Below are 25,841 nucleotides of genomic sequence, written 5' to 3'. Positions count from 1 at the left end.
TGGTCAGGACAGCTAGAATAATGTGTACAGTTTTAGGTGTCACATTTAAGGAGGAGTTTCCTCAGAAGAGATCAGCCAAGACAGTGAGGTATGTGGAAACTTTATTACAAAAGGAAAGAAAAAAGGAAATTGGTACTATTGGAAAGAAAATAGTTCAAGTGGAAGTGGGTGGAACTGGAGCCTGAAACTTTAGAATTTGGTCTTGATTAGGTTTCATTTATATTTTATAACGGGAGACTCCGTTTAGCTCAGACTTTATTTGTAGACTCTTAGAAAATCAGCCAGCATTTTAGTGATAGACAGACAAATACAAATGTTACTTTAACACAGAACTGTACTTGTTTCTGTGGCTCTTATCACTTTAATAGGCCACATTCCCATTTTCCTCTTTCCTTCCAACCGAAGAGGACAGCCTGAGTTGTAAGACAAATTCCAACTTTTCCAGACAGTAGCTTCCAAAAATTCCAGGAACCAGTACTCTTGTCCCTACTTTATGTTCAATTATGAAAACAGACACTACCATTAAATCCTTTGGCTCACAATAATGTGCAGCCACCAGAGCCTTATTAACTTTAATTGGTCGACTCCTTCTTTCCATTACTCATGCTTTTTGAATTCAAGTAACAATTCAGAAGTCTAGATCTGAAGGCAGTTTTGGAAGTGAAATTTGGTCTGCTACAAACCCCACAAATACGCTGTCCAGTCCACAGACCCTGATCGTGGGGAGAGCTCCAGACACTGTGGACAACCAGGGTTATGATGGTGGGTGGTGGTGAAGGCAAACCTTTTCTTAGTGAGAATCTCAAAAGGCAATCATACAATTCAAGGCATTTGGCCTGTAATCACTGCTTCTCTGTTTTGCACACTAGGAGAGGAAGAAGTGGAATGACACTTCAGTTCATTATTAGTGTATATGCCTTGATCATGATTTTACCATCACTGGCCTGTCAGTATTATACATTCAGTATTCCTCTTCTGTTTCCACACTGTTGCATGGAAGGCCATACATTTGTATAGAACAGAAATGTAGAGAGGAACTCAGGGTAATCAGAGGCCCATGGTAATAACATGAAAACCAGATGCCTTTGACTTGGCACAGTGTAACTGCAGACCAATGTTGTATGACCTTATTCACAGTTACATAGTGTAATGCCTTCTGTTTGCCATGGACAGGAACTCCTAGAGTTTTAACTCTGCATTTCTGATCCTCATATTGCTCCTCTGAAAGACTTAATGTTCAATTTGATAAAGAAACCTGACCAGAACATTCTCTTGAGTTTTTGAAAGTATATTTTTGTATGGACATTATTTTATATATATATATATATATATATATATATATTTTAAAAAATATATATATATTTCATTGATTTTTACAGAGAGAAAGGGAGAGAGATAGAGAAACATCGATGAGAGAAACATCGATCAGCTGCCTCCTGCACGCCCCCCACTGGGGATGTGCCCGCAACCAAGGTACATGCCCTTGACCGGAATCAAACCTGGGACCCCCCAGTCCACAGGCCGATGCTCTATCCACTGAGCCAAACCGGCTTTGGCTGTACGGACATTATTTAACATTTGTACGTCATAAGCGTCTATAGACGCAAGCAGCGGACCTTTTTAAATTAAATTCAAAATATTGTGGCAGTTAACTGGTTAAAGAATATCTACCGGTTTAACACTATTTGATTCTGTGAAAAACTACAATTATTTAAGTGGACTGAAGTTTTCTGGAAAAGGTTTTCTGGATTTAAGTGATATATAAGCTGAGCCTTGAAGAAAGTCTAAGTGATTAAGTAGGTTAAAGGATCCCAGTTGATGAAGAAGTGAACACATCACATTTTACTTTAACTCAAGTCTTCCTACAGATTCAAACTTTATCACTGACTGCCATACAATTTGGAACTAGAAGAGAAGAAAAGAAAAATGGAGAAGAATGGAGAAAAGTGAGGAGAGTGTAGAGAAGGGAAGGAAAAATTGAGCCAAAAAAGTCATATATTAAAATTTACTTAATAAGCATTTATTGAGCACCTAAGTTGTGCCAGGCACTGGCAGGATTTTACAGATGAGAAATAGTCTTAGAGAGGCTAAGTAATTTGCCCACAGTCCTATAATTTGTAAAAGCTTATAAAGTACTAAGTATTATCAATTAGGCTTGTAGCATATTCTCTACCAGAAATACTCTTTGGAATGCTCTGATACAGTTGAAATAATTGCTATACAATTGGAACAGTTCCACAGTTATATCAAGAAGGTAGGCAAAATGACTTGAAGAATTCCTTCCTGACTAATTTTATGGTTCTTTAAACAGGATTTGCTTTTCATTATGGATTATCTTGACCAATATCTGCTTTGTTTCTTCTTCTAATACTTACTTAGAACTAATTCTGCCCGGTTTACATGGTAAGATTAAAGTTGGTTGATAATTGGGGAAACAGATTAATGACTAAAGCCATGCATTTTTGTTGTTAGTTGCATGCTTGCTTGTTGTGCTGTTGGCTAACTCTGATTATCTCTCTGTGAAATTACTCACACTTCGTCTGATTTTTTTCAATCAGATGTTACCACCCTGACTAAAACTTTCACGGCTTCCAGTGGCACCTGGAATAGAATTAAAACCTTGTCATTTGCCTCTGAGGTCCTGCAGGTCTTATTCTTACTTGCCTCTCCAACCTCATCTTGTCCCACTGTCAACTCACTGGACTAGAGCCTCCAGAATGTTCTTTAGGTCCCTGGAATATATCTAGGTGTTTGCTGCCTCAGGTCTCGGCACGCTTATTTCCTTTTCCTTAGACTTCTCCTTGACACCACTTTTCATGTGACAGACATACTTATCCATCAGGTGTCAGCGTTAACTTTCCTTTCTCAGGGAATCCTTTTTAGACAATCCATTCTAGTGTAGGTCTCCCTTCTTAGTTTCTCCGGTAGCTGGTTGCCCTATTCTTACAGAGCATTTTGCACCTTTAAAATAGTTTACACATATTTGTTTGTTTCCTTTAACCACTTGTCTACCACAAGATTGTAAGCTTTATGATGTCAAAGACTATGTCTAGTAAGATCTCTACTATTTACTTAGTGTGGTATTGAATAAATATTTTAAAATAAATATTGAGACATTAAAATTGCCAACTGCTTTGTAACCTGCAGTTTTCACACATATTCTCAGTTCTTATATTCACTTCATGAGATATTTCAGGCAGGGTAGATGTTAATTTTCTATTTTACAGAAGGTAAGTCTTGGAGAGCTCAACTCATTGGCCAAGTTCACACAGCTGTGGGCTTGGGGGGGAAGAGTGTCAGGTCTTTTGACCATTAGACTAGTGCTCTCCTACCAAAAAGAGATAGCAATGGAGCCCTGACTGGTGTGGCTCAGTTTGTTGAGCATCATCCTATGCCCCAGAGGTCACCAGTGTGATACCCGATCAGGGCACCTGCCTAAGTTGTGGGCTTGATCCATGTCCCTCTCTCCCTCTCCATTCCTCTCTCTCTTAAAAAAAAAATCAATAAAACCTTTTCTTTTTAGTAAGAAGAATGTATATATTAGAGGCCCGTTGCACAAAGATTCGTGCAATAGGCCTTACTTCCCCTGGCTTCCGGCACCGGTTTTCCTCCGGCACCCGGGACCCAGGCCTTAGCTCTGGCTGCCGCCTTCCGCCTTCGCTTTGGCCGGAGTCTGCTGTCTTTGCTGACACAGAGAGAGAAAGAGACAGAGAGAGAGAGAGAGAGAGAGAGAGAGAGAGAGAGAGAGAGAGAGAGAGAGAGAGAGAGATGGGAAATTCTTGTGGATACCAAGTACCCAAATAGTGTGTCTCGGAAAGAATCTCACAGTCCTGATGTTTAGAACTACCTGTCTTTCCTTTTCACTTATACTATCCACGCTCACTGGCTAAACTTCCCAGAGCATGATAGCAGAAAAACAGATTCAGTTCCTTGTTGATATATACATACAAAAGGTTAGCTTAAAACCACTGGCTGAACTGAATGGAGGTAGAATGTATTTTAATTTACAAACCTGGTCTTACCTCTACAGAATCGGAATGAATATATTGCTCACCTCAAGGACCAGTTGCAAGAGCTGAAGGCAAAAACTAACATGGAGAATCGCTTTATGAAGAGAAACACTGAGCTGCAGATTTCTCAGACCCAGAAAAAATGTAACAAAACAGAGGAGCTCCTGCTGGAAGAGATCGAGGTAATCGCTGCTGCACAGGCGGGAGCCGGGCAGATGGCATTGCTGTCCCTCCTCACAGTGCCTCAGCTAACGGAGGAGCGAGAGGAAGATCCTCATGGTTTGTTTGATCTCTTCTGTAGCCCTAACGTTTGAGGTTAAAAATGAGAAGGGAAGGAGGACTTGCTTATTTGCCCGTAGAGACTCTGATGGGCTGGAGAGCCTGTATCTCCTGTTGTTTTGTAATGACTGAAAACTGGTTGTACTTTCTTCCCTGGGTCACTTTTATAAAACCACTTGCCATATCTCCTGGCAATCATAGGAAGAGAATAAAACAAGGTATGCAGTAACTGCAGGATTTTGCTGCTGCTTTCCTCACTCAACCAGTACCTTTTTTCTCTAAGTATTTAAAAATAAATGTTCTTATTGGTTTTTAGAGAGAGAAAGGGAAAGAGATGGAAGCATCATTGATTGGCGGCCTCCTGCACACTCCCTTCTAGGGACTGAGCCCGCAACCCAGGCCTGTGCCCTGACTGTGAACTAAACCACGATCTCTTGGTTCCTGGGTCAACACTCAACCACTGAGCCACACCGACCAGCTCAACCAGTACCCTTTATCCCTCCACTAAGAAATACAAAATCTAGAGATCTGAAGTTCATAAAACGTAAAAAGGAAAGCTGAATGGCTAAAAGAACAACAGGCGACAAGGAGCAAGCAGTAGAGTTGTCTGTGCGAGACTCCTTTCTTCTGAGCTCCCTGCTTATTGGAAGCTCACTCCCCAGGTGGCTACATCTGTGATAGAAAACTTTTTCCTTGCACCCTGGAATTTCCTTTTCTGGCTTAAGAACCTGTGCCTTTGAAGCATCCTTTCTCTCCTTAAATTGACATCACTTTCCAGGCAACTGGATTACGGCCCCTTTGTTCTGGTTCCTCACACATACCCAGCACAGTGTCCGGCACACAGCTCAGCAGTTGGTGAACAAACACTAAGCGAGTTGAAAGGAGCAGAATTGTGGCTCCGGAGCAATACCACGGAGTCCTGTGCTTCTGCCTCAGCCACACCTCTAATCTTGAGAAGTTCTCATTTCCAACCCAGCATCCCTGCTGGGAAGAACTGACGTGGTTTATTGTTCTCACAGAAACTAAGGCTGAGAACTGAAGAAGAAAACCAGATTCATATGGAGATTGAAATATTCCTTCGAAGGGAGCAGCAGGTGAGTCAACAAAACTATTTTATCCTCTGACATGTTTGTGTTTCACTTACAAAATACCAAGGACAGCCAACACATTTTCTTAAGGGAAAAAAATCAATCTTAATTCTACCAGCGTAATGAATGAGCTATATATAGCCCATGTTATCTTTTAAAGTTATTCATCTGAGCCCAGCTGGTGTTGCTCAGTGGTTAAGCATTAACATATGAACTGGGAGGTCATGGTTTGATTCCCGGTCAGGACACATGCCCAGGTTGCGGGCTGGATCCCCAGTAGGAGGTGTGCAAGAGGCAGCTGACCAATGATTCTCTCTCATCATTAATGTTTCTCTCTCTCTCTCCCCCTTCCTCTCTGAAATCAATAAAAAATATATTTAAAAAATAGTTTTAAACATGTATTTCACATACATCAAAACAAAAGTTATTCATCTGAATAAATATTTTATAAAGCTATAATTTGAATACATGAGAAACTTTTCTCATTCCTATATTGTCTCATTGTCATAATTTTAAAATATGACTTTTTAAAATTATAAAAATAACATTCTTTGCTGAAAGGTATTCTTTAAAAAGAGGAAAAAGAAGAAAAAAGTAAAGATAAAAATTATGAACAACAAATACATATCTATCAACAAGTGAATCTAAAAATGAAGTGAATTAAAAATCTGATGAACAGAATAAACTGGTGAATATAATAGAATCAGGGGCATAGAAAGGGAGTGGATTGATAATTCTCAGGGGGAAAGGGGTGTCTGTGTGGGGGGTACGGGAAGAGACTGGACAAAAAATCATATACCTATGGATGAGGACAGCGGGGGGGAGGTAAGGGCAGAGGGGGTGGGTGGGAACCGGTTGGAGGGGAGATATGGGGGAAAAAAGGAGAAACAATTGTAATAATCTGAACAATAAAGATTTATTAAATTTAAAAAAATAACATTCTTGGTTGAGGGAAGATTTTTTTAAATTGCCAATTATTTAACCATTTTTTCATGTTACCAGTCTCTTCATAAAATAATTAAAAATAGTTTTATAATTTTCCATTGAATGGTTATGCCATAGTTTACTTGTTACCCTTTATTTTAGATATTTAGGTTATTTCTAAATATCCTATATAATAAAGAGGTAACAAGTTATCCTATATAATAAACAGGTGATATGCAAATTAACCCTCACTCCCTCACAAATGGCTGCCTACAACCAGGCCAGCAGGGGAATTAGTGAAGGACAACCAAACAACTTAACAGCAGGCTGTGTGGGGTGACCAGGCCAGCAAGGGGGGGCAGTTGGGGGCAATCAGGCAGGCAGGCAGGTGAGTGATTAGGAGCCATCGGTCCCGGAATGTGAGAGGGATGTCTGACTTCTGGTTTAGGCCCGATCCCTGGGATTGGGCCTAAACTGGCAGTCGGACATCCCCCGAGGGGTCCCGGATTAGAGAGGGTGCAGGCTGGGCTGAGGGGACCCCCACCCAGTGCACAAATTTCATGCATCGGGCCTCTAGTTATAAATAATGCAGTAGTAATGAAAGCTTTGTCCATAACTGTTTTTCTTTATTGCAATTATTTACCCAAAATAAATCTCAAGCATGAGATTATGATGTCAGAGAGACTGGTATTTTGTGACTTGATAATATTGCTAATACTAATTTACACTGCCATCAGCAGTATATCCAGGCACTAATATCAAGTATCCTCAGCAGCACTAGCCATTTTAGATATTATTAAAAGTCTGCTAACTTAATGAGCTGTTTTATTTTGTATTTTTTTCTTACCGATTGACTTGATCATTTTCCCATATATTTATTTATTCATTTTATTTCTTCTTGTGTGAATCATAGGGTTTTAATTAGTATTTCTAATTCTAACAACAAACCAAGCTGAATATCTATTGGATGAATAAGGAAAAAATTTCCATGATAAGCCTTGATTTTGAGAACGCTAATGAATTTTCAGAAAAGAATTCCAAATTTATAGTTAAAGAATTACTAGATGCTATATCACAGATCTTTACTGAAAAAATATCTGGTAGGTTATTAGAATCAGGGTCCTGTAACCTGCAATTTAAGAATTATGTATCATTTTACCTGTTTCAAGTGTTAGACACAGCAGGCATAACAATCAGATGAGCTAGTAGATTAAGTGAACGATTTGTGGATGAAGTCAGTGTTTCCTGGATCTTCAGCCCAATAACACAAGCAGTACATAAATACTTGTTAATGAAACATTTGAAACAGTACAGAAATATATATATATATATATATATATATATATATATATATATATATATATATATATATTTTTTTTTTTTTTTTGTTAATCCTCACCTGAGGATCTTTTTTCCATTGATTTTTAGAGAGAGTGGAAGGGAGGATGTGGGTGGGGGGCAGGGAGGAGAGAGAGAGAGAGAGAGAGAGAAAGAGAGAGAGAGAGAGAGAGAGAGAGAGAGAGAGAGAAAGAGAGAGAGATATCCATATGAGAGAAACACATCTATTGGTTGCCTCCTGCAGGAAGGGCCCTGACCAGGGCCGGGGATCAAACCTGCAACTGAGTAGGTGCCCTTGACTGGAATCAAACCTGCCACCCGTCAGTCCACAGGCCAATACTCTAACCACTGAGCAAAACCAATTAGGACAGAAATATATAGATTTTTAAAGGTGAAAGCTCTCTGAATCACTCCCCTTCTTAAAAAACATTTCTTCCACATCTTTTTCTTTTAATAGACATACTTTTATGTGTACCTACTTACATGTTTTTAGTATTTATTTATGTTTTTAAAGTAAATGGGATCATACTAGGTATATTGTTGTAGACCCTATTTATTTATTTATTTATTTATTTATTTACCTTGTCTTTAATGTTTTCCTTGTCAGTACAACTGCTGTATAATATCCCATACACAAGCTACACCAACATTTAATTAACCATTCTTCTGTCAGTTTCTGACTTTTTCTGTTAAAACAATGCTAACCATTCTTGGACATGTATCTAAGTGCATGGTGTATGGGAAGACTATTATTGTATATTGCTTTTAGATTCCTTATGTCCTCTTCTATTCATTTTAATGGTTTTCAGTTGATTTGTTTGGGTTTTCTAGGTAGAAAATGTTATTGACTGCGAATAGTAACAGTTTTATATTTTCCTTTTCTTTTTTTTTTTTAAATATATTTTATTGATTTTTTACAGAGAGGAAGGGAGAGGGATAGAGAGTCAGAAACATCGATGAGAGAGAAACATCAATCAGCTGCCTCTTGCACACTCCCTACTGGGGATGTGCCCCCAACCAAGGTATATGCTCTTGACCAGAATCGAACCTGGGACCCTTGAGTCCGCAGGCCGACGCTCTATCCACTGAGCCAAACCGGTTTCAGCTATTCCTTTCCTTTTCATTGCAAGTTCTCTTATCCAGACACTGAAAAGGGCCTCTTCCTCATTTTTAAATTCAGTATTAAATAAATAACATTAATACACAAATAACATAAATAGTAAGTAGTTTGATGAATATGTACATATATATGCTCCTGTAACCAGCACTCAGATAGAGAAACACTAAACATTTACAGCCCTGGCCAGTTTGGCTCAGTGGCTAGATCATCAGCTTGAGGACTGAAGGGTCCCACCTTCAATTCTAGTCAAGGGCACATCCCTCATTCGCAGGCTCAATCCCCGGCCCCAGTCGGTCGGGGTGCGTGTGGGAGGCAACCAATCACTGTGTCTCTCACATCAATGTTTCTCTCTGTCTCTCCCCCTCCCTTCCACTCTCTCTAAAAAATCAATAGAAAATATCCTTGGGTGAGGATTAACAACAACAATCAAAAAGAAAACATTTACAGCATACCAGAAGTCTTCCTCATGTCCCATTGCATCAATAAACCAACTCTCCTCCAGAAATAGCCACGATTCTGACTTCTATCACTATGAAAAAGTTTTGCTTGTTCTTGAACTTTATATAAGTGCTTTGTGTCTGGTAGAAGCCATGATTTAATATTCTTTCCCAATAGAAACTTGAGGAGAAGCTAGAGTTCTGGATGGAGAAATATGATAAGGACACAGAAATGAAACAGAATGAACTGAATTCACTCAAATCTGTTAAGGCCGGTGACTTAACACACCTTCAAGACCTTGCAAGGATGGTAAGGAAGCAGAGTTTCAATAGTTAAGGCTGAGCACTGAGGAGTGGGTGGAGCTAAGTTACAGTAGTTGGGGTAATGCTATTTTCTGTCACCAAGTGAAGATGTAAACCATCTTTTTCTTGTTCTTAAATATATTTTTATTGATTTCAGAGAGGAAGGGAGAGGAAGAGATAGAAACATCAATGATGAGAGCAAGTCATTGATTGGCTGCTTCCTGCCTGCCTCCCCGTGGGGATCAAGCCTGCAACCCAGGCATGTGCCCTGATTGGAAATCGAGCTATGAGCTCCTGGTTCATAGGTTGAGACTCAACCACTGAGCCACACTGGCTGGGCCATGGGATTCTTTTTCAATGATCATGATGATAGCGATGACAACGCAACAACATTGATGGTGGAGGCAACAAGAGCAGTAGCTAACACTTAGTGCTTACTCTGTCCCAGGGCCTTACTAGTATTGCACATACTCTAGTAGAACTTAATTTGACCCTCACAACAACCTCTTAAAATTTCTACTTTTTGGTCTCTGAAGACAGTAAATTATGATTTCTAAAATGCTTCTAATTATGGCTTCATGTGTGCATTCTATCACATCTCTTAAAAAACGACATTAATTTGAGGTCATTAATCACATCTGTTAGTATTTCATTTTTATGAAATATTTTAAGGCAAATTTGAGTTATTCAAACTGAAAAACAATTGGGAACAATTATGAAGCTAATATGTGAATATTTATAACATAGGAATCCAGTAAGTATTTTTTCCTTTGGTTTTTCTTTAGATTTGGCATGCTTTATTTTACATTTTATTAAAATTACAGGGCTGGCTGGGCCACAGCTTAGCCAAGAGTCCTGTAGTATAATTAATGTTTACTTTTGCAGATAAGGGAGTATGAACAGGTCATCATTGAAGATCGTATAGAAAAGGAGAAGAACAAGAAGCAAGTAGAGCAGTCTCTCTTGGAATTAAAGAGCATCATAAAGGTAGAAAGTTGTAATTGTCTTAGTGGGGTCCTTTCAATTCTATATCTGGCTTAACACTGAGGAATGCAAAGCACCTCTCATTTATTATCAAACTCAGAACAGGAGATCTGTGAGGAAACATGGCCTACAGACAGTGGTGCAGGGAGACAGTTAACAGAAAAAGACATTCCTCCAACTTTAATCCAGGGAGAAGGAGGTGGCTTAGCAGTGGAAGCAAAACCTAGAATTTGTGCCCAGAGGTCAAATTTAAGGATACTATTTCTAACCAAAATAGATTTTAAAAAATGTTATTGATTTTTAGAGAAAGGGAGAAGGAGAGATAGAAACATCGATCGGCTGCCTCCTATACACTCCCTACTGGGGATCAAGCCCAAAACCCAGATCATGAATTAAACTGGTGGCCTCTTCGTGCATGGGATGAAGCTCAGCTAACTGAGCTATACAAGCTGGGCTAACCAAAACAGCTCTTGACAGAGTTCTAATATCATACTGCTTCTGAAAATCCTATTTATAAGTTAGCCCAGGCTATCTGCCAGATTATGATGAGAGCCGTTTTCAAAAAAAGTAGAGGGGATACGTTTAGACAAAAAAATAGCTTTAGTTTTATATGAACTTCTGTATATTCATGATGCTTTAACTGGCAGGTCAGATTCTAGGAAATATCAAGCAAAAATAACATCAACGAAACTGAAACTTGTTTTGAGGATCGTCCTTGTTTCTGAAAGAGGAGTACCTGCGGAGAAAGAATAATATGCAGGCTGTAGTTTAGGATATGTATTAGGGGTGGATTAAAAAAGTAAGCTTTAGCTCTAGCTGGTTTGGCTGAGTGGACAGAGCGTTGTCCTGCAGAATGAAGGATCTCAGGTTCGGTTCCAGTCAAGGGCACATACCCAGATTGCGGGCTCGATCCCCAGTAGGGGGCGTGCAGGAGGCAGACAATCAATGATTCTCTCTCATCATTGATGTTTCTCTCCCTTCCTCTCTGAAATCAATAAAAAAAATAATATATATTTTTTTAAAAAGTAAGCTTTAAAGTGCATTCAGGACCAGGTAACCAAATCCAAACTTGAGCTTTCCATTAGGAGAGTCAGATGTACAGTTAGTATTTATCAAGCTACTATGGTGTTTTCTATTTGTCAGCCACTAGTCAGGATTCCTTGACTGAGAGCAAAAATCTAAGAACTAGAGGAAGGCTACCTTTTTTATTTTTTTTACTAGTGGATTTGCTTTCAGTCTTTAGGGCTGAGTGTGATTTTAAAGTAGCCCAGAACAGTTGTCTCTAATGACTAAGATATGCATGAAAATGAGTATTAAAGATATGAAGTACACCAGAACTACTGAAATCATCTAGATTATTTGCACATTTTACTTACTTTTTAAAAATATATTTTTATTGATTTTAGAGAGGAAGGGAGAGGGAGATAGAAACATCAATGATGAGAATCATTGATTGGCTGCCTCCTGCATGCCCCACACTGGGGATTAAGCCTGCAACCCAGGCATGTGCCCTTGACTAGAATAGAACCCGGGACCTTCAGTCGGCAGGCTGACACTCTATCCACTGAGACAAACCGGCTAGGCCTATCTGCACATTTTAAACTTGGGTCAAATCGTTGTTAGATGGAAAAGTATGTTTGTAAAGATCAGAAGTACAAGGGAGTCAGGTTTCTAAGTATAAGAAAAAGGTTCTTTTTATTTTTACTCCTTGTGAACTTTAGAGTCCATGGCTTAAGCCCTGGGTCCTGCACAACTGCTGCAGGGAGGGCATGCTTGGCACACCCATTTCTCAGTCCATTCTTCAGATACAAGTTACTTCATTAAAACCCAATCCCTTATGTAGGAAGAATGCAGCTTGTCAGGCACTATACATTGTTCTCACTCCCCTTTCTCTTCCAGCTCCAGGCTTGGTGGCGAGGCATTATAGTACGGAATGAAATTGGTGGTTTCAGAATGCCTAGGAAGGACAAAGATGATGGCAAGGATTCAAAAGGTAAAGGTAGAGGCAAAGACAGACAGAGAATCAAGAGATAATGACCAAGTACCTCCTGTCTTTTCCTCTGGCATTCTGGAGATGGAAAGGACTTGAAGGGAATAAGAAACATCTATTACCATCAGATAACTCATCTACAGGTAGTTTCTAATTTGGACATTCCGAGGTGTGGCCTGGTTATTTTACTTTGCCTATTATATTAGTTTCAAACCTTGAATTAAGATTATAGCATTGATTTAGGGCTTGTTCATATTTTGAAAAATTTTTGCTGGGAAGTATTTGCAGGAGCCTTGTGAAGATTCCTCTTGCTCTTTCTTACCAGGAAAAAACTCATAGGCTGTTACAGTAATGCATTAAAACTTCAGTAATCCTATAATACGTCTCTGATTCTGATTTTATTCAATTGGTTGATAGTGAAAACACTCTATGAGCAAAGGTGAAGTTATTCAATAGGAATTACAAGATGATGTTTATGAAGTGTCCAGCATAATATACATATGTAGTGAAGTTTTATTAAAGGTTGGTTCCTTCCTGCCTTTTAGATTTATCATTATTTTAGTGTTTTTATTAGGGGTTGATGGTGTTTAAGCTTCAGCTCCTTTTCTGGGAAATAGGCAAGGATAATTCACATTTCCCAGAAATGACAGAAATGAGATGTTAGCAAACCCAACCAGGTAAAGATGGGGGACACAGGTTCCCTGGAAGACTAGTTTGGAGATATTTTTGATAAGTGAGACACTAGGGTCTATACCTATTTTGCTTACTCAGCAATTCTCACCTTAAGAGGTATTAAGACTAAGAGACAAAGCATGTGAAAATACCTAACCTGTGCCTGCAACATAAAGCTGATTGTTGGTCATCCTCCCTCTTCCCATAAAAAAGAATGAGCCTGCTGGGTCATTCGTGTTTTGCTTAATCAAAATAGAATGTCTTGGGATGCTAAAGCTTTTCTGATGGCACAACTGGTAGTTTCTGAGAGAAAAATTGTCTCAAAGAGTCACACATATTTCATGTACTAATAAATAAGCCTTATATCTAGTCCAAACACAGGGCACTACTGACTTCCATACTTCCTTTAAACAGTACATTTTGATCTCAAGGGCCTATTATGAGAACCCAGTTTCTCCTTATCTGACGTTCCTTCGGGAAATTAGATACTCTTTAATATTTGCCAAGGAAACCATGCTTTAGATAAGAACATTTTCAATCAGCCTTTATCTCATGCTATTGAAGTGTTGGTTTTTATTTTAATGTGGAAGTGTAAGGTGGCATACAGGCAATTTAAAATAACATACATGATATTGACATATTTATAGTTAGAACTTAGGCATCATATTTACAGACATACAAATATAGGACAACATTTCACAAATTCTTTTACTAATTACATGTTTACAACATTTTCAGAAATAAAACCTGCTGTAAACCATCTCACTGCAATATGTATATAAAAAAGCTTCAAAATATCCATGTTTTCCTTCATTTCTATAACCATTTAAGTGCTTAGTTTTTAAAAATTCATCACACTCATCAGCACAGGCACACATCATTAGTCACTGCTGAGCTATGGCAAGTAAGAGAAATCAGATTCCTTGATTGGCTGTAAGACTGTATTTTTATAAAGAAAAGTGACCTAGTAGTAAGCCTCCTCCTCTGTTCTAGTCAAATACAAAGGCTCCTCCTCCTATGAGTTGTTTCCAGAGAAAAACGGTTTGGAGTGCCAAGCATGTATGCGTCTGAAAGTCCAGAAACCTGCTGACTTACAATCTCTGGAGTTGGCGGGCCCCGGTGGGTGGGCACAGCCTTTCCTTCCCTCACACCTCGGCACTGGGAAGGCGGCCGCTTCAATAGGAAGTTCATAAGTAGGCGGTTAGGTGGGACTGGTACAGTCACCTTCATTAGTATCTGGCAAGGCTAAACGTTAAACCGTGTTTTTCAGTTAAAAAAACAAAGGTACAACTTAAAAAATTGCACATTACTATAAAGCAACAGAATGTTGTGACATATAAATTATACCTCAATAAAGCTTAAAAAAAAAGCAAAAACAAACCCAAAGGTACAAATAAAATACTGAATACAAATAATTTTCAACAAAAAAATCATGATTTGTTTTCTCATCTTGACACAGAAAAGAAATTCAATATATTTGATATCTTCCTTTCATTATCAACCAAAACTGCACAATCTTTTTTCTAGCAATTGAAATGTGAAATTTGATAAAAATTCATGAACAGGTTTCATGTTATGTGTAAAATTTGAAATTTCCATTTATTCCTCTGGGAAAATTAGTTGCAAATGTTCCAAATGTTGCATTATGTATGTCTTCTGGGATTATTCCTTGCATAATATGTGACAAAGAGTCCTGTCCTTTGCTGAGTTTCATTCAAATGGCTCGCTATAATTTGGAAGTAGTACTGAGTTTAATGTTGACCAGAAGGAAAAATACCTATAGTTTAAAAATAAACATAACTAAATTCTAAACAAGTCATATGATTGGTGGGTGTGTTTGGAACTGTTAATATAATAGGTCTGGCTCTAAGCACTTAAAAGACATTTTACTTTTGTTGTGTGAGGAACATTGGGCTTTGAGTGCAGATGTTCTGTGTTATATAATTTTAAACTAGGACAAGTGATAATGTTCTGATGAATTTGTTTCCTTATGAGAATAAGTAGAAAACACTGATTTATTAGATACTAAACATTATTTTATCCAAAGTTACTTGTAGATGCTGCGTTTACATGATAAAAAGAGTGAGAACATTATGCTCAAATGCATGCATTGGTAAAGGAAACCCAGAACAGTCAACAACAGAAAAAAAACTAGATAATTAGTATCTTCACTTACGCTATTTACTTGGTTTATAAAGACAGTGACCAAAACATACCACTGACAACTAAAAAGGGTTCAAAATATAGAGGAAGAAAGACCCCCGAGGGTTAAACTCGCCCCGAGAGGCTTAGATAAAGGCCCCTGGCTTTGTGTGGCGGAGACCCCAGGCCCTTCTACTCCACACAATTGGGTGAACAGGCACTAGTGGTGGAGCTGGATGAAAAGGCAGTGAGCTGTTTTTAAGATGCTGCAAGCGCTTTAATTCAGCCACTGGAACTGACAGTTACCTGAAAGAAATAGAAGACTCTTGGCTTTTCCCTTATTCCTTCTGCTCTGTTTTCATGGCCTTCCATTAGCTGGGGAGCTGGAAGTGTATTGCTGTGACTGGAAGGTGTTGGCAGGCCCAGGTATCCTGGGAGCAGCATGGGGGCTGAAGAGGGAGGGGGGTTCAAGGAAGTCAAAGCAAATGCTGAGTAGCGCATGTTACTGGCCTAAGGATTTGGAACAGTCTAGGGCCTAGGACACTGGCCTTAAATACAACTTTGTTCCATTGTTTTACTATGCAAAATCTAGGCCTTCTACATATTTTTGTTTTGCCTTGGACAAAAGTCCAAGTAGTCATCATATAGCTTTTGATTTTAAATGTGGCTGAAAAACACAGTGGAGTCATTACTTCCCCCAATCATACAAATATCTAGCTTGGAACGGTGGACTCTATTACATGAAATATCTGGAATGTTCGTTGAAAATGCAGATACCCAGGCCTTACTAGACCCTACTGAATAGGACCTGTATTTTAACAAATGCTCCAGGAGACTCCATTGAACAACCACGTTTAAAACCAGCGCTCTAGAGGTCTTGGGAACAGGTAAAGGTAACAGCATGTCTGTGCCTTCAAGAGAGCTAACTAGCCTCTGAGAAGCTCTCTCTGGTATGCGGGGAAGACCCTTCCTCTAGGAAAGCACTGCCAGGTTAGGCTTCAGTGTTGGTTCTCAGTAATGACAGGATTACGTTTCATTTACGAAAATCAACCAGGTCTTCAAAAACAATTCAATGGAAATGGATATAACCTCCCCTAAAATGGAGAAATGAAGCGAAATATTCCTGTTAGGAATCATGGAAACAGTCCCTTTTAAGAACATGTTAGAGCTCTGTTTAAGCAGACGGTGGCAGCGTGATGGTGTTGTCCTGTTCCATTTTGGCCAGGCAATAGCCGGAGTGCTGGGAGTCCTTAAACAGCAGATAACTGGTGCTGCTGCTGCTTGGGTGGGGCCAGTGCCAGGAGAGCCTGGACCGTCACTGCAACCTGGCTCAAACCTTTCTCTTCTAAAATGTGGAGAGGCAAACATAATTGCTCCTGAAATGGGAAAACGTGACATAAAAACAAACACAAAAGAAAACAGGATGAACATCACGGAACTGAAAAGAAAAAAAATAAGCATCTCTTCTCTTATAATAATCAACTGAGATGTGGAAAGTCAGTACCTGTGAAAATGACCTCTGTTAATATGAGGTACACAGAGATGATATCTGACACTATCACTTTATTAACACAACTAAAAGTACATAGGATTGTTTTGCAAAATGGAAAATGGACAAGTTACGTACACTTACACAAACAACAGAGGATAAACAGAATACTATAGAGTGAAAGCAACATCTTTACCTCTGATAAATAAAAGAGCAATGCAAATTAGTAAAACCAGGCAGGTGAAAAGAGAAAAAAATTACAAGTTATACCAGATGGCTTAGCCTGTAGGAGAAAGCACTTTGGAAATTATATACACTAGGAATGCACGATTATTTGGTGCCATCACTCAGGCTGCACTAGAGAGGGATGTCTACTCTCTGCATTATAGTCCTGATTGTGAAAATCAGGGCTTTCATACCAGGCAGGGATTATGGGAAGAAACTGGACAGAAAGTAGAATTCTGGTTTCGTTAAAAAGAAAATATACATACTTATTAAAGAAGATAACTGAACTTTTCTCAGCTTTTCATTAGCACTCACTACATTAGGAAGTTTTACAAAATCAGCTGCAATAAAAAATATAACAAGTATTTATTTTGAGCAGTTATTGGTCCTTATATGCTTCTTTCTTTTAAAAAATAATTATCTGATTAAAAAAAGGTAACTGCAACCTTTTGCTCTTTTAAATGATCAACTTTGTGTAAATACTTTGAGTACAACTGCAAGTATAGGATATCTATACTTAAAATGAATTTTCAGGGTTTGCTCTTGGGAGAGACCTATTCTCTCTGAGGCCAATTCCCTGATCCTGTCTCAGGAGTGCCCTGCGGCCTGTGCGGCACGTGACTGAGACGTGTCCTCAGAGGCTATGCTTCCCAGAAGCAGTTACCTTCCAGCTGGCCTGCAGAAGCCTGTGTTCCGAAAAGAATGCACAATTACGCCCTTCAAACCACACACGAGACAATGTGTTTTTTATCAGGTGTTTTTTCAAAAGGACAAAATTCCACAGAACTAAATGATCTCTGACTCAGAAACATCTGACCCTCCCCCTCCCCCAAACGCTGGAAGGCACTACTACTATATAAAACTAAAGTTTCCAACACAGTGTTCCATGTTTCAGCACCAACAGTAAACAGTTTTAAATGTTTTAAGTAACTGTCTCATTTAATACAGAGGAAACTGAAAGCAATCAAACCTCCAGGCTGACTTCTACAACAGGATGTCCTAAAAGCGACTCTATCCATTGCCGTGGGTACAGAACAGAGACGGCTGCCTAATACTTCACCTACTGTTCAGATACAATCTCCTCAACAGCCTATAAAATACAAGCTCACCTAGTAAGATGGTTCAAATGGTATTGGGAATTACATAAATTCTGATTTTAAATTCTTAATAGGATTCTAGATATGAAGCTCAATTAAAGATAAACACATAGTAAATCTGGACAGCTGCCTACCCCTGCAAAGTCAGCTCTCGATCATTTGCTTGTTGTCTATTGTTTTAAATGTATACACTGGGCTCAGAATAACAATCTAGAGAACCTACATGATTTTGGACTGACCATTCTGGTCAAATTAAAATTATTAAGGTTAAGTAGTGCCTTTAGATGCCCAGACAGCCAAAAGGGAGACTTCAGGGCACAGTTCAATGCAGAGATTTAAGTGAGCATATGCCCTATAAACCAGAAAGGGTACCTCTATTTTCCTTATGAGCATCTGTTGAAGAAGTTCGGCAACTTACAATTTCACACTTAAAAGTTGTGTTCAGGCATGGAAAAATAGCCAGATGGGAATTTTATTATGTCATTTGGAATGAAAATTCTTAGTCATATGCTAAGAGGCTCAAGATTGTATTAGTAGAAACACTTCAGGACTTAACAGAAACAAGGCCACAGGCCAGGAGAATGGATGAATGACGAAGAGAAAAAATACTGGTCTTTTGCTCTTTGTTAGTCTCCATAAATGCTTACTGACTAACGTGATGGGCTGCTCATCTGGACATATGAGGAAAGGATTTATCTCCTTTAGGGGTTAGCTCTTTGATGGCCAGGAAAATAAAAGCACATATGTAAATATTTCTGAACGAGAAACAAACCTCCTTTACCAAGCCCAGGAATGAGGTGAAAAACCACTGGAATGCAATCTTTCAGCTAGAGGGGGAAGGTCCAGTAATAAAGCATACAGAGAGTTAACATTAAAATACAATAAAATGCCACAAAACCCAAAAGCTGTATAGACAGAGAGACAAAACTGGATTCTTCTGAATGTGCCCCAAGAGTAAGCAGTGTTTCAACCGTTCTTTTAACGCTGAGGTTTAGCTGAAGGATGTCAGAAGGGGAACAAAGATTGTCCTGTCCAAAGTGTGAGCAGGAAAGGAAACAGAAAAACAAAGTCAGTGGATCGGAAATACAGATTTGAGTATAGAATTCAATATGATCATCTCAATCATACTCACTGAAACACATCTCGTAACATTTTTTACTAAGATGAATAAAAAAAATGCTGAAAAACAAAGCTACAAAGACACCTCTGTGTGCTGAGTTTGATTTTACTACAAAATAGCAGAATAAAATTGGCTGGAATAGTGACTGGTATGAACATTCAGGATACAATGAACAGCACTGGCTGCTGGCTGAGGGAGGCCTGAGAGCAGTGAGGACTTCGTGAGGGAACCTCTTTCTCGGATCTCATTCTTCCTCAATAACGAAAAAGAACTGGTTTCTCAGAAAACATGGACAAAACCTTGAAGCGGGCTGAGGAGAGGGAAGTTTTCAGAGAAAGCCAGGTAAATTGAGAAGGTTCAAAAAGGGGGAAAGCCTAATAATCAGAGAAATTCACTAGCTGGTCAGGTATACTGGATGATTTGGTGTTCCTCTAAAACCAAGGCAAGCCCATCTTTTTTTTTTTGGCAAGCCCATCTTAACCAAGTCTTCACTAATATGTGCAAAATGAAGCTACATCACAAAGATCTCAGAGATTATACAAACCTTTTAGTTCATAGATGAAGAAATTAAATAAGTAAATATATCATTGGACTTGATAGCTAGAAAATACTCAACACATAACATATAATAATTTTAGTACACAAGATATTGAACTCACACAGAAATTTTTATCACCCACTAGTTTTTCAAATGTAACGTATCTAATAAAAGCATAGTAATAAAAAGAATACCCACATGCCCAATCTTATCAGAAGTTTTTAATAGTCACCTTATTCTTTTTAAAAAATATATATTTTATTGATTTTTTACAGAGAGGAAGGGGAAGGGATAGAGAGTTATAAACATCGATGAGAGAGAAACATCGAGAGCTGCCTCCTGCACACCTCCCACTGGGGATGTGCCCGCAACCGAGGTACATGTCATTGACCGGAATCGAACCTGGGACCCTTGAGTCCGCAGGCCGACGCTCTATCCACTGAGCCAAACCAGTTAGGGCATAGTCACCTTATTCTTTAATATTTTATTCATAACTTACATTGTAAACACTTAAAAATTATATTGAGAAAGGAGACTGTTTGCCTTTATACATAGAATCTGATATTAATATTTATAATACTAAATTTTACATTATACAACTTTAAAGGTGATCATTTTTACATTCCCGATTTTCTTTACAAGTCAAACAGGTAAGTGGGATGTGCAGTAATTCAGAGCGCCCAGAAGCAGGGGTAACAGAGGAAGAGGAGGAGGTATAGGCTTTCTCTTTCCTCCTCAGCAGAAGGACCTTTGAATGCTCCTTTGAACATATGAGTTTGTATATTTATTCATTTTCCTTCACTTTGTTCTAAGCAAATGACTAATTTTTTTTTAAAGCAGAAGTTGCAGCATAACAGGAACCCATCTAAAAGTGGTGGTGGTGGGTGGTGGTGGTAGAGAGTGGAAGGCAGAGGAGAGGAAGAGGTGGCCTATGTGGAATGTCCATTTCCCCCTTCTGGTGGGGAATAGGGGGGAAGAGGAAGGATATGTCAGTATGTCAAGAAATCCTTTCTAACCGCCCAGTATTTTAAAATTATATTGCTTTCTACCTCCCGACTTCAAATAGCACAGTTCTGGTAGGAATAGGAACAACCTGGCCCACAATAAATACTATTCACCATTGCTTGGCAAATGCTGAATTAAATGCATGCTTTAAGGCACTCTGTTTTTGTATTTCGCTGATTGCAGGTACATTCTAAAAGAATTTCAGTGTGTGCATTTTAAATTTGAGGTAGATGATGGTTTCATAAAGCCCAGAATACAGGTCCCATGACGATAAACACTGGTAAACACAGTACTTTCAACAGGCTTGACAGGCTAATTCTACTAACATGGCTTGCTGTTTGGGGCTGTTTTCCGCATTCCTCTATGTACGCAGTGACTCTCTTTGATCACTCATATCTTTTCTCTGGTTGCCATTCCCTGTGCCAACCACGCCACATTCTTTTGTTCAGGACATGATGGTATGGGAGCCGGCAGGTACTGGGCATGCTGGTGTAATGTGATGACCAGGTAGGAACATATTCAGTGGACCAAAAGGAAGCACTGAATGTTAATGTGAACATCTGAGTATTAGAACCTGCTTGTTAATATGGAGAAAATGCATGCTATTCGTTTAGAAAACTTATTAATAACGTTTAAAAAAGGTTTGTTCTAAGAGATGATGAGCCTTTAGGAAACTATGATGTAAAAATGAAAACAAATTTTTGAATTTGTTCATACAGCAATTAAAGGTCCTTGCTAACTACCACCAAACATATTTCAATTCTTTCATTTTATAATTCTTAAAAAAAACCACAAAAGAAAAAAGTGAAAAATAAATAGTAGAATCACGATCTACTTAATAAAAGGAGGAAAAAACACACTGACTAATACAGACGCTCTATAGAGCTGAGCTCTTTCTCTTCCATTTTGCAACATGTGAAAGAGCTGAAAGAGAAAACTGCTCACTGGACAAGTGATGTTGAGCCCTTCACAAGTCATGGCGAGCGAAGAGACAGGAATGGTGAACTGGGTAAAAAGAGAGTCACTGTTGTGAAAGCTATTAGGACAAGGGCTTAACTTCAAGAAAAACTGTGGAATTTGAGTCCGGGGGCCAATACTGGATTTCTAATTAAGGTGATAGAAGAATCATGTTTTTCTCCTTGAAGGAGAAGATGACAGGAACTGTAATGACTGTGGTTAATGAAAAAACGTATAAAATGTTACCAAGTTGTTTATTTCTTTAAATTTAATTTCATTAAATATTATATATTTTTTAAATTTTTTATTTTTAAATATATTTTATTGATTTTTTACAGAGAGGAAGGGAAAGAGACAGAGAGCTAGAAACATCGACGAGAGAGAAACATTGATCAGCTGCCTCCTGCACACCCACCACTGGGGACGTGCCCACAACCAAGGTACGTGCCCTTGACCGGAATCGAACCCGGGATCCTTCAGTCCGCAGGCCGACGCTCTATCCACTGAGCCAAACCGGTTTCGGCAAATATTATATTTCTTAAGAGTACCATGCTTAGTTGGTTTAACATAATTGTTTTTAAAAGGGTAAAATGAATAAAAAGTGTATCAAGTTCATATCCCTTAATCACATCTATAAAGTTTAATTTTTTTTTACTATTGAAGGCAATAAAGCTGTAACTGCAGAAGTCAGAGGCAATAAATCTCAATAGCAGGACAAGAGCCTAGAAATGGCCTCTTGGGTGCTAAATGCTAAATTCCCAAGTATTAGAGCTTGGTGGGAAAACGGGAAATCTGAACAAAGTCTGTAATTCAGTTAACAGCACCATCCCAGTGTTTGTTAGTCTGGATGGCGTACTACGTTTATATAGATGTTACCAGTGGAGGATCCTGGGTGAAGTGTACACAATAACTCTCTGTGATATTTTTGCAACATTTCTCTAAGTCTAACTTTATTTCAAATAAACAAGAAAAGTATTACAAGTGTGAAAATACTTGAAACACACTGAAGCATTCTCAATCGAAGATGCACTTATTTTGAAGCACAGACTCTATTGTGCATGAAGATGCATTACAAGTCAAACAGCAAGTGAGAATGTTTAGGAAATGTCCGAATAACTATTTTTGATTACTTAGCATTAGTTATTATAATACATTTAAAATTAAATGTGGAGGTGGGCTGGAGAGAGTTAATGGGGGGAAAAAGAGGACACATGTAATCCTTTCAATAATAAAGATTTAAAATAAATAAATAAATTTATATGTGTATGATTTTTTTGCTTGGTCCTTGGAAATAATTAAGGAAAACTGCTCAAAGTATACTGATTGCCTCTAGGAACACAAAATCATGTTAGTAATAATCAGTATAGCTCAAAGCTAGCCCTATAAGGTTATAGATACCTGCACTTCTGAAAGATTTTAGGAAAACAGTAACCATCTATTTAAGCAATATAAAAATGATGAATTTATTACCTGAGGCACACCAATTTTTCTGCAAGCTTCTAGGAAATTCTCCACATTTCGCCTGCATTTTGCTATTGACAATTTAGGCTGCAAAGGAAGAAAATGTGATGTTACTAGCAAAGTTTAAAAAATTTTGCTAATGTTAAAAATATTCTTGCCAGTTGCTTTATAAACTCAATGCTCTAGACCAGAGTCAGCAAACTTTTTCTTAAACAGTCAAATAAATGTTAGATCAAATGAGGGCCATATGATCTGCTGCAACTACTCAATTCTGTTAATAGTCTGAAGGTAACATATAATATAATATATAAACAAGCGGGACTGTGTTCCAATAAAATTTTATTACAAAAAGAGGTGCTGGCCTTTGCCTTACTTCTCTAGCTACATCTCCTGCCTTTTGCACCCACACCTTGTGCAGGATCAATTCTGAACAAGTTAAAATTCCTTGAATGTGCCATGATCTTCCTTATCATTCAAATCTAGAAATACTATGTCAGAATTCCTACAATTTTACCTCTTCTGGGAGAGCTTTCCTGAATTCTTCAGGCAGAAATAAGTGGTCCATTTTTTGTATTCCTATGCACACCTCTTACATACCTCTCTTCTAACATTAAGCACACTGCTGTAAGTCATTGTCTATGTGCCCATTTTCTTCTCTAGTAGAAGGTAGGGAAGGCAGGGACTGCACTATTCATATTTGTATCTCTAGCATTCTGCACAACACCTGCCATTGTACTTAATAAATGTCTGATGAACAGCCAACATTTTTTAACATAATAAACTTACTACAGCTGGTGAGGGAACGTGAATACTTGGGACGGATCGAGGCCACACATGATTGGCCAAATGGCAAAGAACAACACCATCGGTTAGAGCTGCTCCAAGATCACAAGGCAGAGATACTTTCAAACGGTACTCAATATGCTAAAAGAACAGGAAAACATGTAATACATTAACTGCAGAGTGGCTGACACATAGGACATAAAGAAATTACAATGAATATATTTAATTAGAAATCAGGATAAAACACAAATAACTTAAGTGTATAATCCCTATTTTATCCTTCTATCTAAGTCAATAGGTTAAGGATATCAATTATATAGATATGGCAGTCAGGCCATAGTGGTGCAAAATAAAACAACAGAAATTCATTTATAATTTTCTGATTAAAAAAACAACTAGCCCTAGCCGGTTTTGCTCAGTGGATAGAGCATCAGCCTGTGGACCAAAGGGTCCCGGGTTTTATTCCAATCAAGGACACATACCTCAGTTGCAGGCTCCTCCTGGCCCAGGCCCTGGTTGGGGTTCATGCAGGAGGCAACCAACTGATGTGTTTCTCTCACATCGATATTTCTTTCCCTCTCTCCCACTCTCTTTAAAAATCAATGGAAAAATATCCTCAGGTGAGGATTGAAAAAAACAACAAAAGAACTAGATTCTCTTTTAACTCCAAAATAAAAAATAAATACTATAAATGATGTGTGATATGTATATGAGTATATACATATAAATTATTATTACTCTTATAAGAATTCTTTACATGAAGCAGAAAAATTTTTTAAATGAGTAGGGCCGGATTTAAAGAATTGAGCTTTATAGAATAACCCATCTCATTTTCCTAGTAAACAGTTGAAAGAATTTTAATAGCAAAATTACTTTTACATTCGTCACACAATGGGTACTTCTTTATTCTGTTAAAAATTCTAAGTCACATAAACAATTGATTACAGGATTATAATGAAAAAGTGTAATTTCAAGGTAATGTACACACTTTCCGTAGCTGATCTATTGATTCCAGTTCTTCTTCTCTCTGCCTTGAATTCTGTCTTGTTATGGGATCTGTAGAATCAGTGGTAGGTTCAGAAGATGAAAGAAGGGTTGAACCATGACCTAAAAAAATATTAATATGTAATACAGAAAGGTGATTTGCCAATGTTGGAAAAATACTCTGATCCACCTGTTCACAGTTTTCTTTCAAGTATAGCACTTTCTACTTCTGGATTAACTCTTAAAAAATTTATTATGCTAATTTTCAAATATACAAAATCGAAGTGAGAATAGTATAAAAAACCAACAAATGTCCATTACCCATTTGGCTTAACTACTTTTGTTTAATCACATCCAATTCATAATGTTTTTATTGAAAAATAACACACATACAGAAAATTATACATAAGTCATAAACGAACACCACAATGAATTATCTTCACCAAGTGGACACAACCAGGTAAATAAATGCAACATTACCAACACCCAGAAGCTCTTTCCTGACTCCTAACACCAGAATAGTTTCGTCCATATTTGAACTTTCTATGAATGAAACTATATTTATGTGTGCATGCTTTTGTGTCTTCTTTTAATAAACACTAAAAGATTTATCCATGTTGTATATGTTAATTTGATAATCTTCATTGCTTATATGGTATCCCACTGTATAGATATACCACAATTTTTAATCCATTCTATCATTGACAGACATTAAGTTTGGGGCTATTATGAAAAATGTTGCTATGAATCTTTTTGTACATATCTTTTGGTATACATGTATACATATTTCAGAAGGCAAAATTGCTAGTTATAGGCTATACAAATGTTCAACATTAGTAGATAATGTAAAAAGTTTTCCATACTAATTTACAATCTCATCAGCAGTATGTCTCTG

At 38.1% G+C, this 25,841-nt stretch overlaps 2 protein-coding genes across 14 annotated transcripts in view; one reads left to right on the top strand and one right to left on the bottom strand.

The window, feature by feature from the left end:
• Positions 1-13,580, top strand: part of DRC9 (dynein regulatory complex subunit 9) — a 35,603-nt gene extending 22,023 nt beyond the window's left edge. Inside the window, exons 8-12 of the mRNA XM_079764768.1 lie at positions 4,031-4,192; positions 5,309-5,383; positions 9,375-9,506; positions 10,385-10,486; positions 12,383-13,580. Coding sequence (XP_079620894.1) covers positions 4,031-4,192; positions 5,309-5,383; positions 9,375-9,506; positions 10,385-10,486; positions 12,383-12,517 — 606 coding nt within the window. The 3' untranslated portion in view covers positions 12,518-13,580. The remainder of the gene's footprint in view (positions 1-4,030; positions 4,193-5,308; positions 5,384-9,374; positions 9,507-10,384; positions 10,487-12,382) is intronic.
• A 2,819-nt stretch (positions 13,581-16,399) lies between these two features.
• Positions 16,400-25,841, bottom strand: part of LRCH3 (leucine rich repeats and calponin homology domain containing 3) — a 97,182-nt gene continuing 87,740 nt past the window's right edge. For all 13 annotated transcript variants that reach the window (XM_079764624.1, XM_079764632.1, XM_079764630.1 and 10 more), the window contains 4 exons: positions 24,951-25,069; positions 23,966-24,103; positions 23,189-23,266; positions 16,400-16,663 (listed from right to left, as the gene is read on the bottom strand). In XM_079764624.1, coding sequence (XP_079620750.1) covers positions 16,538-16,663; positions 23,189-23,266; positions 23,966-24,103; positions 24,951-25,069 — 461 coding nt within the window. In that variant the 3' untranslated portion in view covers positions 16,400-16,537. The remainder of the gene's footprint in view (positions 16,664-23,188; positions 23,267-23,965; positions 24,104-24,950; positions 25,070-25,841) is intronic.

The sequence above is a fragment of the Cnephaeus nilssonii genome (assembly GCF_951640355.1).
Source record: "Cnephaeus nilssonii genome assembly, chromosome: 3".
NCBI lineage: Eukaryota > Metazoa > Chordata > Mammalia > Chiroptera > Vespertilionidae > Cnephaeus > Cnephaeus nilssonii.
This window is presented reverse-complemented; position numbering and strand designations above follow the sequence as displayed.